At 38.5% G+C, this 17061-nt stretch overlaps 1 protein-coding gene across 3 annotated transcripts in view; it reads right to left on the bottom strand.

The window, feature by feature from the left end:
• The window catches only part of MTUS1 (microtubule associated scaffold protein 1), a 112684-nt gene that overhangs the window by 62836 nt on the left and 32787 nt on the right, over positions 1–17061 (bottom strand). Inside the window, exons 3-5 of one of the 3 annotated variants that reach the window (XM_028099811.2) lie at positions 14937–15098; positions 5412–5546; positions 2709–2744 (exon numbers count right to left, since the gene is read on the bottom strand). In XM_028099811.2, coding sequence (XP_027955612.2) covers positions 2709–2744; positions 5412–5546; positions 14937–15098 — 333 coding nt within the window. Of the gene's footprint in view, positions 1–2708; positions 2745–5411; positions 5547–12847; positions 13038–14936; positions 15099–17061 lie in introns of those variants that run through there. The other 2 variants (XM_028099814.2, XM_028099813.2) reach the window with 2 other exon arrangements.

Raw genomic sequence — 17061 nt, 5'->3', positions numbered from 1 at the left:
AATGTTCACTGGTGAGGCCACTATGGAAAACATTATGGTGGTTCCTCAACAAATAAAAAATAGAGATACCATATAATCTAGCGATTCCACTTTTGGATATTTATCTGAAGAACATGAAAACACTAATTCGAATATATATATGCACCCCTATGTTCAGTGCAGCATTATTTGCAATATCCAAGTGGAAGTAACCTACATGTCCATCGATAAATGAATGGATAAAGAGTATGTGGTATAGATACACAATAGAATATTAGTTAGCCATAAAAAAGAATGAGATTTTGCAATTTGCAATAACATAGATGGGCCTAGAGGGTATTATCCTAAGTGAAACAAGTCAGACAGGTAAAGACAAATACCATATGATCTCACTTACATGTGGAATCTAAAAAACAAAAGAAATGAACAAATAAGACTCAAATTCAGTTGAGCCTTGAGAAATCCAGGAGTTAGGGGTGCTGACACTCCCCCCCAGTTGAAAATCTGTATACAACTTTGACTCCCCTAAAACTTAACTATTACTATTGACTGGAAGGCTTACTGATAACAAAGAGTGTAGTAACACACATTTTGTAGGCTATATGTATTATATACTATATTCTTACAATGAAGTAAGCTAGAGAAAAAACATTAATAAGAAAATCATAAGGAAAGAAAACACATTTAGAGTACTGTACTATATTTATTGAAAAAAGTCCATGTATAAGCGGACCCATGCAGTTCAAACCCATGTTTTTCAGGGGTCAACTGTATAAGAACCAAGTGGTGGTTGCCAGAGGAAAAGGTGGTGGGGGAATGGGCAAACAGGTGCGGGAATGGGCAAATAGATTAAAAGGTATGAACTTCCAGTTATAAAATAAAAACTTCACAGGCATGTTAAGTACAGCATTGGGAATATAGTCAATGATATTTTAATAATTTTGTGTGGTAACAGACTTATTGTGATCATTTTGCTATGTATATAAATGCTCACTGTATCCTATACCTGAAATATTGTATGTCAACTATACTTCAATTAAAACAACAACAACAAAGGCTTAAGTGACAGAAGAAGAAATCAATTAACTGGACCTCACCAAAATTGGAAATATTAGTGCTTCAAATAGCGCTATTAAGAAAGTGAAAAGAGTGGAAGAAAATATTTGCAAATCATCTTTCTGAGAAGGATCTGGTTACTTAGGTTATATATAAAGAACTCCTACAATTCAATAATACAAATAATTTTTAAATGGGCAAAAGATTTGAATAAATGTTTCCCCAAAGGAGACCTACAAATGGCCAATAAACACATGAAAAGATGCTCAACATTATTAGCCATCAGGGAAATGCAAATCAAAACCACCTCATACCTATTAAAATGACTATAAGAAAGAAAGATAAAATCAAGTGTTGGCAAGAATGTGAAGGAACTAGACCCCTCATACACTGTGGTGGAAATGTAAAATGGTGCAGTCACTTCGGAAAACATTCTGGAAGTTTCTCAGTTAAATAGAGTTATACCATCTAGTTTCCTATTAAAGGTCATCTGATTTTCTAATATAAAATCACTCTACAGTATATTAGCTAGCTCTCTTTTTCTCCCAAATACCAGGATGTACTAGAAATTTAAAACAAAAGAAAATAAAAATCTCAATGTGTATAGAAGAGTTTTTGTGTTTTTTTAAAATTAAGAAAGCTATAGTAAAAATATATTCAAACTCAGGCTATTGGGAACCTTTAGAATTTAAATCACTCTGGATGGTTGAGTCTTCCTTAGTTTTAAGAACTTACAAAAGGTTAACAATTATGATATAATTCCCTTACATATCCCTGTTTGATTAAGCTGAGAAACTGGACACAGCTTGGAAACATCAAGGATATTAGTTATTCCCTTTATTAATATATCAACCCTACTTTCTTTAATTACTTCCTAAATTCAGGGCCTCACAAACTTGTACCTGCCTAGCTTCCTGAAGAGAAGGCCCTTGTTCATCTCTGGCTCACTAATGTACCCTGAGCACCAAACATGGTCACAAGGATGATAAACTGTAGTCAATGTGCTATAAGTCCTTTCTCCCTTTTGAATTGCTGTTCTAATCTTCAATGCATTTAGAAGCCACATAACTGTCTTATAAATGAATATTAAATGAGAGAATGCAGTAGTATATGGGGGCCTGGTTAGCTATAGATCAAATATAGGAACTGTGGTGAATACATTTCATGAGTCTTTATGGCTTCTCAAGAGACAAAACCTTTAAACTCCCAGTTGTGCTTCAAATGGGTGAAACTGTTTTAAAGACCGATGCAAGTTTGTTCAGTAGAAGTGTAAAAAAGAACAGAAAAATGTTCATCTGAACCGTTAAAAGGTGTTAAAACCTGATGCTGAGATTTAGCAATGGAAGACTATACAATTTTTAAAAAGCATTTATTGTAGAAAAAAGTATATTCTCCATTTTAGATCACATTTAAAAAATCATTTTAAAAAACTAAAATTATCTGTTATTAATAAAATGTCCTTTTCTGTCTGATTGCTTGTTAATCATGCTGACCAAGTTTTAACCTATGCTGATCCAAGTCACAAGCAGCTAAGTTTGTGCCACACCTGAAATTCTGTTTTAAGCAAAATAGTGAAAAAAAACACTGTAAATATATTTAAATACTTGCAATGATAACATGACTTTACAAAAAGATTCTTTTTTTCTCCCTCCATATTTAAAGTTGTCACTTACCCACATTAAAAGCTGTAAATATTTTTCTCGAGGGACCTAAAAAATAAAAGAAATATTTGTAAATTACACGTTTTGAGTGAAATAGCACACAAAAATTAGCCATTTAAAAAATATTTTCAAAAACAATCCATTATCTAAATTTTAGGTTCCAGATGACAAATACCACTGAAATACAATTAACTTTATCAAGTATATTCTAGGTATAAAATGATACTCCAGATAACATCAGGATGAGTGTTTAAGGGTGATATGAATTCATTGTCACAAATTAAATATGATAGGAAAACTAGAGTATTTTTTCAGTCAAGAACAGTCAGAGTGCAAATGTTAACAGTACTGAATTTACACCCATATTACACAGTTGATGCCATTCCACTGCTGACAGAGCAAAATAGGCAGGGTATTTATGAAAGACAGTCCCTAGTGTGTGATTTCTAAATTGCCAGGCATTAAATCCAATTCACTTGCTATTCAGCTAGGATGGAAAGAATACTGAAGCTGCTTCTCCAAACTGACACAATATGAAACACAACCAGCGGATCCTTTTGCAATGTGTATGTGTATCAAATCACCAAGCATACTACAATCTTATTTGTCAATTATACATTAATAAATCTGACCAAAAATACAAGTAGTGGTAATACATACAGAGCTACAAAGATAAGTCACTAGAAGAAAACAAGGAGTGCTTCTACTTGACCAGAGATGGTCATTTATAGAGCATCATCATCTGCAGATTACTAGTTAGAATAGCTGCCACATTCTACCTATCTGTAGAATTTCACAGAGACCATAATCTCTTAAAATATGTGGCCATTAGGGGCACCTGGGTGGCTCAGCTGGTTAAGCGTCGGACTCTTTAGTTTCAGCTCAGGTCATGATCTCAGGGTCATGAGATCGAGCCCCATGTCAGACTTTACGCTTAGGAGTCCGCTTGAGATTCCCTCTCCCTCTCCCCCTCCTACTGCGCTCCCTCCCTCTGTCTGTCATTCTCAATCTCTCTCTCTCAATAAATAAATAAATAAATAAATAAATAAAATCTTTTAAAAAAATCTGTGGCCATTATAAATGAAAATCATTCATCCCCACTCAAGTAAAATGTTTGTGATACAAAAGCTTGCAAATTCAACAGCAAGACGTATTAGAAAACTGGAGTTCCCTATTCCATAAAGTTATCTGTGGAATCACAGAGTTCCAATTCTCTGGAAGTTACTTAGCATCAAAGTTTAACATCCCTTTTCAGTTACTGGTATATAGGTAGATGCTGGGGCTTTATCATCATCAATAAAAACTGCAGATTCAGATACTGATGTCATTCCAGCAAGAATGTCATTCCAGCAATGGGCAATCTAATGCATTAGAAACTTATTTAAGGGGCGCCTGGGTGGCTGAGGTCATGATCCCGGGGTCCTGGGCCTGAGCCCCACGTTGGGCTCCCTGCTCAGTGGGGAGTCTGCTTCTCCCTCTCCCTCAGCCTGCTGCTCCCCCTGCCTGTGCTCTCTCTCTCTCTCGATATCTGTCAAATGGATAAATAAAATCTTCAAAAAAATAAAATAAAAAGGCTAATTCTTACAGGCCAAGAAAAGGGGTTCTTGACTACAACTCAGGAGTATAACCTACTGACCTGTAATTTCCCTTGAATGTAAGGTAAAACTGAGTTGTGTGAAAGTCGAATGACTGCTTGTAAATGGTATCATCAAGGCAGATATTCTTCAGTCATATTTGACAATGTTATCTGACCAGTTTTGCATACTTCTCTTGCCTCCTCATCAGTTCACTCACACAAACCATTGTGTTGCTTTCATTAAACTCCTATTTTCTAATTGAAATTGTCTATTAAGAATATACTTGCAATCTATTTTTCCTTTGTTTTTATGACTAATAGAAATCAAAAAATTCATTAGATATATCTTAACCTAGATACCAGGGTAAGGGATATACATATTTTTTATTTCCCCCCTGCCTGCCAATATCATTGATTGTTTCTTACTCTGTAACTAAGCAATTTCCTTCTGTTAAAACTGGAATACTGGAAAATACTTTTCCTGTTACTGGTAAGATGGATATATCCCAGAGTAACTATAGTAGCTGAGATTACTAATAGTGTAAATAAAATACTTTTCTTAAAAAACTAACACACACCACCTCTAATATGGGTCACATATTCTACTTCAAGTTTCTCATTCATAATTCTTTCAGTTAAGCAGTCTTTCAATTCACTAAGCACGAATCCAACTTCTAATGTGCTTGAAAATTCACTTCAGATTTGGTGATAAAGCTGCATGAAAACATTGTATATTAAGTATATACCACACATTCTGTAAACCTGAAAGTTCTTCATAGCCAAAGCAATTAGTGAGTAATACAGAGAAGGAGAGGAGAAAGAACAGAAAAAAAAAAAAAAAGAGCATGGTTTGGACCAAAGGTGGGAAGTAAATTATTCATTTCTATCTCAATGTTCTAGATCACTATCTTAGAATAATTTAACTCTGGAAGTCTCATTTATTTTTACCTTATACCCGTGTTTTATCTCTTGATTTATAGGCATCAAATTTTAACTACAGAACCTACGGACTCTCAGAAGATCCCTTTACGGTAAAAATGTAGTATGTGTCTTTTTTCAGACAGACTCTTTGTAAATAACCGTTCAATGTCCTATGAACCTCACTGCTAAAATTTAACTCTCTGCAATGAGGAACGTACCTTTTGGAGGAGTTTTTAGTAAGTGTGCATGAGCTCTGGATACCAAAGGCTTCAAATACAAGGATCCCGAGGAACCATTCTGAAATGCTGGTTTGGGAGGTTTTTCCTCATACTTGATGACAGTGGCATTACCAGCTGCAATAAGAGAGAAGAGTACATTTCATTTTATAGATAAATACAGCATCAATTTTCCACAACTTATTCCTTCCTTCATGAATCAATAAGTGCTCACTAAGCACCTACAATGTGCCAGACATGTAGCTCCTGTCCACAGAGATGCAAGGTAAATGCTACATCCAGAGTGACCGTATGGGGGGGAAAAAAAAAAAAGAAAAAAAAAAGAAACAGCCCAAAAAACAAAAACACAAAGTGAGCATACATCCTGGCATAATCCAAGTTGATGTATCTTGTCCAGTTGAACTTTCATCCCAAATAAAAGTTGGAAGATGAATTCTATGGCCATCCGTGCCGTGTAGTAAGCATGTAATAAGCATGCCCAAGGTGCAGCAATGAAGAGCATCCATCTCCATGAGGACAAGGCAGATGTGTCAATAAGCTAATAATAATAATAAACACAGGCAGCCAGCTGCACCACTAACGTGAGAACAATAACATACAAATTCCTTGGTAGCTACAAAGCTGAGATCTGGTTCTGCACCTCCCTTGCTCCAGCCAGGAGGTAAGAACTCTCCCATCTGCCCTGGAACAGAGGTACCTAAGTCCCAAAGTGAACACATAAAAGCAAATCCCACCTAAATAATGAAAACCACCTCTGACGTGGCATGTCAATCTTTCCTCTCTACTCACATGGGAATCCTCCCAGAAAGAAAACGTAAGTTGTTTCCAGGCACAAAAAGAATGACTCAACAATTTTTGGACAAACTGTGGAGCTCGCCAACTTTGCTCAGGCTGAGCTCTAAAATTCCGAGTCCACTACAGTTACCTAGGCCAAGGGCGCTGCCGCAGAAGCAGACCTACAATATTTCCCAGGAAACATGTCAGGGTAAAAGTTAGAGGGAAAAGTTAAGTGAGCAAATACCACACTTTAAGTGTAACAGGCCCATGAACCCTGGAAAGGGCACCTGCCATTTTGCTACAGTCTCTGATTTTGCCTCCGGTTCTTCATTAGGACTCAAGAGACAAACTTAGCATGTCAATGGACAGTGAGACTTCAGAATAAAGGACACAGCTTTAAAAAATAATGGTGATCATTCACAACTGGTTGATCTCTATCAGAACCACAATCTGACACCATGGAGAAACAGTAGTAGCAAAGCCTGAAGTAGATGTTTGCTTACTCTTATTTCTGCTTTTGCCCAGTAATGACCAAAGCCCTTAAGCATCAAAAAACTAATTATCAAAACAAACAAAAACTAAGTGTCTTTCAGTTGCCTGAGGCAACTGTGTAGCCCATATTCATATAGGTTCTTCCAAAATTGTGCATTTCCTCTTCACGTTTATGGCTGGCTTCTCATTGGATTATAAAGGGAAACCAAACCTTCTATAGAATCCTTAAGATTTGTATTTGTCTTTGGGTGCAGGGAAAAGGGCAGAGGACAAAGAAAGGAACAGGGCTTGTTTCCTACACTCTGAACTCCAAATGAGAATGCATTTTCATATTATGTTTTCACTGAAGGTATATTTTATCCATAACAAGGTCCTAGGAAATAGTGTTCCTCTGCTATGGTATGGTTAAGTGGGCTTTGTGGCTACTTTAGGAATGTAACACCATTACCATCATTTATTTTAGTATTTTGGGCAGGGGGAGTCTACATTTTAAAATCTCGAAGCGTCAAAACAGTCAGAGTGAAGGTTTGAAAAATAGTACCAGCGTGTAAAGATTGAAACAAAACAAAACAAACGACTGCAAACCTCCTTAAGTAGTATTAAAAAAAATTAGCAGCAATGACCTAAGGGGGAAAAAAAAATCAGCATTTCCTTAAAACACCATTCTAAATTCACCATTCCCTATAACTGAATCATCTTTGAAAAAATACACTGCCCAGAAGCTTAGCTCCTATAAGGATTTTTAATATTACTGTTTGGCTTTTCCTAAGCGATTACCACGTTACACAACACTCAAGAGTATAAACCCAGCAGTTGGTCCTTTTCCCATCATATCCAAGGAAAGAAAAAATCCAAACAAAAATACTTGGAGGGGTGCCTGCGTGCCTCAGCTGGTTAAGCGTCTGCCTTCAGCTCAGGTTATGATCCCAGGATCCAGGGATCAAGCCCCATGTTGGGCTCCCTACTCAGTAGGGAGCCTGCTTCTCCCTCTCCCTCTCGGCGCTCCCCCTGCTTGTGCTCACTCTCTGTCAAATAAATAAATAAAATCTAAAAAAAAGAAAAAGAAAATACTTGGAAAGTTTTCTGGTCCCTTTTCCCCATAAAAGTTAATCTTTTTATCCATGTCCCCTTGCTAACTGTACAAACCACTGGCATTTTTATATCACCACAGACTCACTGGGCCAGAGGGGAAATCTACAGGTGCATTCACTCACTGCCTGGTTCCCAAGAATTCCCTGACACCAAACCAGACTGGATTTTTTTTTTTTTTATTGTTTCTCAAAGATGTTCAACTCCTAGTTCTAAGCATCCAGTTCTATTCTAATACTCAACACATAATCATAAATTTCTTTATTACCAACCTTGATTCCTTTCTTCACTTCACACTGGAAAAGGGTGAGATTCTACCTTATTTATAAATATAAGAACAGAAATTTTTCACTAGGTTATACATCCTAACTCCTAGAACAGTGTTTATAGATGTCAGTTAAACCTGTAAAGACATGCTGTTATTCTCCCTGATCTACGTCAAATCACTCTACAATGAGCCATCTGTTCATTCTTCCTGTGCCCATATAACATTTCCCATATTAGGTGAGATCAACACAGAGTCTTCCCTCCTACTGAGAGATCTGTCAGTTTCCTACCTTCTTTCCAATTCTCTTTCCCCAGAACCCAAAGACTTGGCCTTTCTCAAGCTGAAAATTACAGGGAGCTAACATAAATCATAGTACTGAAGAGACTACTACTATAAAATTCAACATAACTTTTTTAAGGATGGGTGGGAAAGGACTTCACAGTCTTAACAGAAGCAAAATTTTAGAGAGCGTATCTTTTAGGTTTTCATACAAAATGGATATTGGGTTTCAATTTGCATTTTTGCTTTTGCTAAATCAAAATTTCAAAAGAAAGTAAATGATATTATTAAAGTCTTAATCATGTATTCTGACAATCTGGATTTCAGTCTTACTTTTCTTGAAACATCTTTTAAATTCATCAGGAGCAAATAAATCACCTATTCAGATTTTGAAAAACTGAACTGAGTTTAATTTATAGACCTAATATAAAAATCATATGATCCCAAATTCATTCATACTTTTCATTTCTCAGCTTTTTTTTTTTTTTTAAAGATTTTATTTATTTATTTGAGAGAGAGAGAGAACGAGAGATAGAAAGCACGAGAGGGAAGAGGGTCAGAGGGAGAAGCAGACTCCCTGCTGAGCAGGAAGCCCGATGTGGGACTCGATCCCGGGACTCCAGGATCATGGCCTGAGCCGAAGGCAGTCGCTTAACCAACTGAGCCACCCAGGCGCCCTCATTTCTCAGCTTTAAAAACAAAGGACCTTCAGCTTCCAAAGAACAGACTAAAAGGATTTTTCACTAAAGCACAAGACAAAATTCTCATGAGGCACAATACTCCTGTCCCTTGGCTGTCACACACAGACAGGAGGTGTTGTCCCAGAAACAAACTGCCACTCATCAGGCTCAGGGTAAACACTGGATCCAGCACCAGATCTATCATCAACTTCCTAACATGGGAGGGTCAAAATCCATATACAAGGATAAAATTTCTGAGTTGACCAGGTACAATCTCTCTCTCACACACACACACATACTCCCTCTCTCTCTGATCATCTACTGTACACACTTCCCACTTTCACTCTTTCCCAGTTCACTAGTGGTGGGAACAAACTATGCTGAGCTGCACACACTGTTATGACCAACAATTACCCATCTTTCAATCCCCTAAATACTCTGTTGGTGCGTTACTTTCTAGTAAACTTCACTTGAAGGATGTACTTCTCTGTAAGACATGATATCCTGAAAATATTTCTCCTGCCCTCTATTTCAGTTCCTACCATGGCAGTTGATTGGGTGGGTATCCTGATGGTATCTAAATTTTCCCTTGTCCAGAGCTATCATATCCAAACAATAACCTGTTTGGTGGAGAAAGTGCCCATAATTTCAAGTAATGGAATGGAATCCATGATCTCGGAGTTCTGGTCCTGACTTGGCCACTGCCTAGCTATGAGTCCCTACATCTCTCTATATATAAATGAGTGGGTTTGAAATTAAGTTTGGAAATGGTACATATGCTCTCACAGGGCCCTCACTAAACAAATACGGTACTCAGTACCTGTGAGATAATAGAGAATATATATTGGGTCTCTGCCCCCATTTCCTAGCACAGACCTCCTGAAATCCTTGTAATTTCTTTGGTGACAGGAGTATCTTTTGTTCTAATGAAGTGATTCTGTGTGGGTTCCCAGATGGGGGCTGGTCACTGGAAAGACCAAGCCATGCTTAGACTCTTGGAATTTTGAGCCCCGCCCTCCACTTTCTTGAGAAGGGCAAAGGGTTAAAAATGAACTTAAGGATCAATCATGCCCTTTTATGGAAGCCTCCATAAAAATCTCCAACTATGGAGATGGGAGAGCTTCTGAATCGGTGCACACCTGCAGAAGGGAGGCACACTTCACCCTTCCTGCATACCTTGCTCTGTGCATCAATTCCATCTAGATGTTCACCTATATCCTCTGCTACACCCTCTTATAATAACTTGGCATTTATTAGTAAGTGTTTACTTCAGTTTTGTGTGCGGCTCTAGCATATTTATCATACCCAAGATAGGAGCCGTTGGAATCTCCCATTTACAGTTGGTTGGTGAGAAGTACAGCTGACAACCTGGACTTGTGACTGGCATCTGAAGGGGGCGGGGGCCAGTCTTGCAGGAGTGAGCCCTTAACCTGTGGGATCTGCTGCCATCTCCAGTAGATGGTGTCAGGATTGAAGACCACCCAAGGAACAGCTTGCTGTGGCAGAAACTGCCACACATCTAGTGACCAGAGTGAAGTGCTGTGAGTGGGGTACCAGTGTGAAAGTCAAGGAGACACACAGAAGGAAGGACTGGCTTTTCCCGATATAGGAGGGAAGAACTGTAGGTTTTTCTATTATAGTCCCACTGAAGCCACAAGCATCCTCAAAATTCTCCTCAGCACAGTGCAAGAGGGGCCGCGATCCCTGAGCGACAGTTTGTCTGAAGAGTCAATATGTGATATCCCACATGCGGTCGCCCAGGTCCCAGCAGCTGTAATAACAATTTAAAATTGCCCTGTTCTGTTGTGATCCTTGGTTCTATTGGCTTCAATTATGCCAGAAAAATAGATTCTCTGGAATCCTTAGTTTCATTTCCCCATAGTCCAAGTGTGATTCAAATGAAAGAGAGTAAGAGAGATAATGGAGTCTGAAGAGAGTACAAAGAGATTCTCAGAGAAGCCTAGGCAAAAGAAATTATTTTCTTATTACAGAAGGGCTTCTCATTGTTCCAGACTTATTTGCAAACTAACATTTCATACTACATTCTGGCTAGCATTAGTTTTGTTTATTGAGCTATGTATATATGCAGAGCCAACATTCTGCTTATTTCTGGAATTCTTTTTGTTGATCTGTATAAGGCTACCTACTGTGCCAGATCATCTGCCCACCTGGCTTGAAATCAAGTCACTACTGAAGTCTACACTTCCAAATTCCAAAAGCAAAGTTACTCAACTGTGTAGTAACAAGAATGTCTCCTATATACCCCCAGAAAAACACTGCAAAAATGAAGACAAAATTAATGCCAGTCTAGATAATAGCATTTTCTTATTTAATAGTCTATTTGGATGTGCATAAGTATTAAGTGTGTGATACAGAGCCAGAGTACATCCACTGCCTCGCATCCCCTTCTTTACCTACGGCAGACATCACTAGTCAAACACAAACTTTTGCTCCGACCCTGGAAGCAGCGTGAAAACCTTTCAACAATCTACTTCAGGTACTTCTGACCAACTGACCAGTGTGGGCAGGCGAGACAGTACTCACTCGCCATCACCCTGCGGGTAAATAAGAGGAATCCTTCTATCAGCTTGATCACTTCAACAACTCAAACACCCACCTTCCAAACTATTAGACACCATCTTATTGTAGTGAAGGAAATTGAAGTGGTCAGAAACATTTTTGCTGCAAGGATTTTTAAGATGATGTCGTACTGCCCTCCTGTTCCTCAGGTGAGGATCCTGAGGCTAAGAGAGTGGAAGATCATCCACCTTCCCATGAGTTGGCAGGAACACTAGGAGGAATCTGAGGTGAACGCCCTTTTCTATGTATCACACCAGCTAAGCCAGGGCTGGCCATGAAGGCCAAGGTCAAGAATACTCCACTTCTTTAGCCACCCTCCTGTTCTTCCAAATTCCAAAAGAGTACAAACAGCTTTGGTGTGCATCTCTTGCATTTCCCCCCCCTCACCATCTGTCTCAAAAATAAACATATTTGTGTGTGTGTGTGTGTGCCCAAACGGGAAGAAGGAAGCCTTTGGATTTCACATCCGTAAGGGGGCAAAATTACACACTCACTAAAGGCTTCCTTCCACACATAGACAATGGCCCTCAAACCATCTACTCTCTTCAAGACCTACAATATATATTTTTATCCAATGATCTTAAAAACTGGACGTCAGCGGAGTCTGGGAGAGCTTATGAATGTTTAAAATCTATGCATGAGCACATTTGACAGAGAAGCTACTGTGCAAATACAAAGAAATGAGCAGCAAAGCAAGAACACACTCTTGAAAGGGGTTTAAATGCTTAACTCAGTATGAATCCAAATGGTGAGCAAAAGATTATTTCCTCACATGACCCATCATTATCAGAAATAGGAAAAAATTCAGTTCAAAATGATTTTTCATGTCTTAAAGTAATCTTTAAAAGGTATGCATCTTTAATATCTTTGAATATAATGAGTAAAATAATCAAAGAAATGATGTTCTAATTCTACGAAAATATTTTTCTATACTCATACAACTATAAGCTACATAAAGAAAACTACTTATTTTATCAGAAATGAGACCAAACAGTCTTTAATAATAAGGTCATTTCATGTACTCGGCATGTCGACAATGCCACTGAATTATATTAAGTCTGAAAACACAGAAAATATAGAATAAAATTGGTTCTATTTAGAACCATTCACAACTTAAATGTAAATATGCCAATATTACAATCGACAAATTACAAGTTATAAAAATAACAATCAAGAGATGCTAAATCAATTTATTGAATAAAATTTAAGCATGCTTACAAAGAAAAGAATCAAACCAGAAATCGTCGACCTACTTCTTTTCCCAGTAAGCGTGGCTAACAAAGGAACTATACAAAGGCTGTAGGATCCCAGGACCAGCAGTGTTAATAAGGTAGCATCATAGTGCCTCTCTGAACCAGCCGGTGGGGTGAGTGTAGAATTGATAAATATTTTTGAAGAAATATCCGTCTCTGTACAACTGCGAAATCCTCCTGGTACAGTCATTTAAAAAGATCAAAGCAATCTTAAGCAGGAAAAACTGCAGCCATGTTCACTCTCCTATCCCTCATGCTTGCTCTTAATGAATTAGAATGGAGGGAAAAAAAAAAATCTGGAAGCTCCAAGGCACTACCCAAAACAAATTAAACCAGCTAGCAAATCAAAGCAAGAAAAGACTCATTGATTTGAATGCTTAATCTGCAACAGGAACGCATCCACCGCTAGGCAGGCTCTGTGGGTATACGGTAAACCCCTTTGTTACAAGACAAAAAGGAACGGACAAAAGCACTTCACAGCCTCCTTCGGAGAGTCAGACACAGTACTGAAACGGTGGCCAAGTCAACATGGCTGTCAATGGAAAAGGCTGGAGAGCGCCACCACCGAACGCGTCTGCTTCCAAGGGTCACAAATTCCGTTGCTACACGGCTCTCGGAAGAGCTCACTGGTGATTCTGCTTTGGCAGTTTGTTTTTAAAATTCACAGCGCAAACAGAGAGAACTGCAAGGGAAATAACCTTAAAATAATACACGTGTGAATTCCCTTTTCAAATCCATAGAACATTCCTGGCTACATGCAAACCTTTCCTATTTTATGCCACAACTTTAAAAGTGAAACATTAAAGCGGATAATAAGCCTTTTTAATTTTAAGTAACACATTTTAATATTCCCAAAGTTTCCAGGACATAGCTACTTACTATCACGTGAAACAAGCTACTGCTGCTAAGTGACCTCTCAGAAATGTGCTCATTAATTCGGCCATTAATTCAAAACCTTCTCCTCCACACAATCACACTCTCAATTCTGTCCCATGCTGGCTGAGTGCCCTTGGGCCAGTGACAACCTCTCTGAGCCTCACTCGCTCACCTCATACGCTCACCTCATACAATCAGGGCGGTGGCAGAAGGTATTTGAGAAAGAAGAAAAAAAAAAAAAAGGAAGAATTTATGGCAACCTTGTAATAGCGCTCCACACCCAGAAGAAGGTTCAATAACTAGAACTCCACTTTGTCCTCGTTCCAGCACAAGAAACAAATTGATCCCTCCTTAAAGCAGAGAGAACTTCCCTCCTTTCCACCTCACGCTTAATAATCTTATTTTATCTGGTATGCTAGTTATCCAGGTAAATATCCTCTTCAACCACCTTTTAGATAAGGACCATTTCTTTTATATCCCATATCCCTCACAGCATCCATCGTGGTGCCCGTACCCAGCAGACACTCCACAGCTGTTCAAATTAATAAATCTGTCAATGATGGTGTGAGGAAATTTAGAAAGGAAATGAGCAAATAAATAGACCAAATACGTCTTTCGAATGAAAAAGGCAGCTCAATGAATTCACCCATTTTATACTCAGAAAACAGAATTTACCTTAACTCAAAACTTTAGAAATATTGAGTTTAAATTACTTAAAATTAGGCTTGAAGTTATACTAGTCATATTATACTGACTCTAGCATCCAAAATATAAGATTATAAAACATACATCGACAAAATATAGTCTTTTATAAAGCAAATCACACTGAAGTTCTCTCTATTCTGATTTCCAGTTGGGTTCCCTTAGCCCCTAGATTGCTTTCCTTCCGTAAACAAACCAAAAAACACCACTGCTTCAAATGATACAATTTAGAATTCTCCATGCCAAAAAAAAACAAAACAAAACCAGCTACCTTCAACACATAAATATTTCAGTGTTTCATAGCACTGAATACACACTCACCAAAAAAGAATGTCATTTGAAGAATCTGCTTTTCCTGCCAAACTTTTTGAGAAAGTCCACAGGAGAAGCAGCACTCCTATTTTCCCCTAAATCACAGAATCAAAAATCTAGTAATTATTTGTAGCACATTAGTCTTTTCTTATACCTACGATCACAACGATCCCAGAAGGTAGACAGAAGACCAACTTACAATTATTGCTGTAAGTGCTCAGATCGCTGTGGATGCTGGTAATAGAGGAGGTGCTTCCCGTCCTCCTCAGCGCAGAACTTTTCAAAGATGCTTTGCATTTAGGAAGTGGTCTAGGCAAATTCACCCGAGATGGCTGTGCATTTTTCGAGGATGTAGGTTTTCCTTGGGATTAAAGAAAAAAAAAAGTTTCTACTTCATTTTGAAAGCTTTAAGCTTAAAAACTTCATCTCCTGCACTAACTACTGAGTCAAAATACAAACTGAATATTTGGAATCATGCAATCTTTACATAGACGTGTTTTTTGTATTTTTGATGATTTAGAGGCAGAAGAGCAGAGGCAATGATGAGACCATCAGGATATGTGAAGGGCAGCTGTCACCCTGTAAGCTGAATTAACTCAGGTCTTGTGTAACAGAGAGACAGATCAAAAGAGCCATGTGACACAGGGGCTTCGGGCAAAGTTAAGAATCAAAGCTCTGACTTCTGCTCATACTGTTGATTAAAAAGTAAACAGGGGCACCTGGGTGGCTCAGTCGTTAAGCGTCTGCCTTCGGCTCAGGTCATGGTCCCAGGGTCCTGGGATCGAGCCCCGCATCGGGCTCCCTGCTCCGTGGGAAGCCTGCTTCTCCCTCTCCCACTCCCCCTGCTTGTGTTCCCTCTCTCGCTGTGTCTCTGTCAAATAAATAAAATCTTTAAAAAAAAACAAAAACAAAAAAGTATATAAAAAAAAAGTAAACAAACTAGTCCATTCACACACTAGGCTATCACATAAAAAAAATAGATGAAAACTTAAAAACCAAACAGAAAGAAAAATTCCATTTGAGGAGGGAAAAAAATTCATTTAAAAAATGCCTAATGCTTGCCACGAGGTGGCACTGGATTATTTTTTTCATCTCTTCTTGACTCCTTCTTTGCCAAACTAAAATGGCCTTCAAACTTCTCTTGCTGCAAGTGTTCCCATTTAGCAATGAAATATGTATGCTTCATATCTGGCACATGTGAAATCACACGGTCCTGATGCTCACACCTGCTACCTGATTATGGGCATTTCCCAAGTTCAATCCTTACAGTTTTCTTCATACACATCTCTCTTGCAGAATCTTCTTCATTTATTTAACTCTAACCCTTACCCATGTGGATGAATCCCAAATTCTCACTTGCAGACTTATCCTTTCTGAATACCAATGCCACTCACATTTTAAATTCTTCGCTGAATGTTTCAATTTCGACACTTCGAAACCCTTCTCCCTTATGCTAATTATAAATCCATTTTTCCTTTTTCCCAGCCTCAAAACATTGGAATTGTCCCTACATCCCCATATAATCTAACATGAAGACTCTCAATACTAAGGGTATTGCACCACTGAAAAATATGAAGAGCTAAAAAAAGAACTCACACAAAAACGATGGTGTCCTATATTCCTAATGGGCCCGTAAGTGAGTGAAGTAATATTTCTGGGAAGTGAGGCTCATTGCTTTGCAGGAGTTCAGTGATTTTGTTCATAAAATTTTCATCTTAATAAAGAAAAACGAGGTTAAACTCCTTAGATCCTTAGATCTGGCATTTAAAATCACCCACATTAAAGTTCTACCTATTTCCAGCTTTATCTTTGTACTTGTTAACTGTAAAACTCAAACTTCCGGTTATGTTTATTAGCAAAAGACGAGTTTATTCGGGGATAGGCGAGGGCAGCGGGGAAACTGGGAAGGCTGTTACAAATAAAAAGTCCACTGGAGTAAACGGGGGGGGGGGGGGGGGAGGTGCTGGAAGTATAGTGGCTTTTCACCGGCTGAGTTGTGACGGTGTCTGATTGGCTGGGTTGTTGGGGGGGGGCGGGTAGGAGGAAGCCTTTCTTCTGCCTGAGGGGATAATCAAGTAGTATCTGCTTGCAAGTTAGTCTTTTTGTTGGTCCTGCTCTGGACAGAGTGGTTGTGGGGCAGGAGAGCTCCCCCTGCCCAACCTTCCAATTTCATTTTAGTGAGGTTTCCCATTGCTTATTTTCACACGCTGTTCTTTTACACTGGTGTGTGCTCTGCTCCCCTCAACGTAGTTTCCTCTCTGACACCCAGAAGTACTATTCTAATTCATGAGGCACATCGCTTCTTTTCAAAGACATCTTCTTTC

The sequence above is a fragment of the Eumetopias jubatus genome, unplaced genomic scaffold, assembly GCF_037043125.1.
Source record: "Eumetopias jubatus isolate StellerSeaLion01/CBP00866 unplaced genomic scaffold, mEumJub1_p1.0 scaffold_2, whole genome shotgun sequence".
NCBI lineage: Eukaryota > Metazoa > Chordata > Mammalia > Carnivora > Otariidae > Eumetopias > Eumetopias jubatus.
Note: the sequence above shows the minus strand (reverse complement) of the source record. Positions and strands in the feature narration are given on the sequence as shown.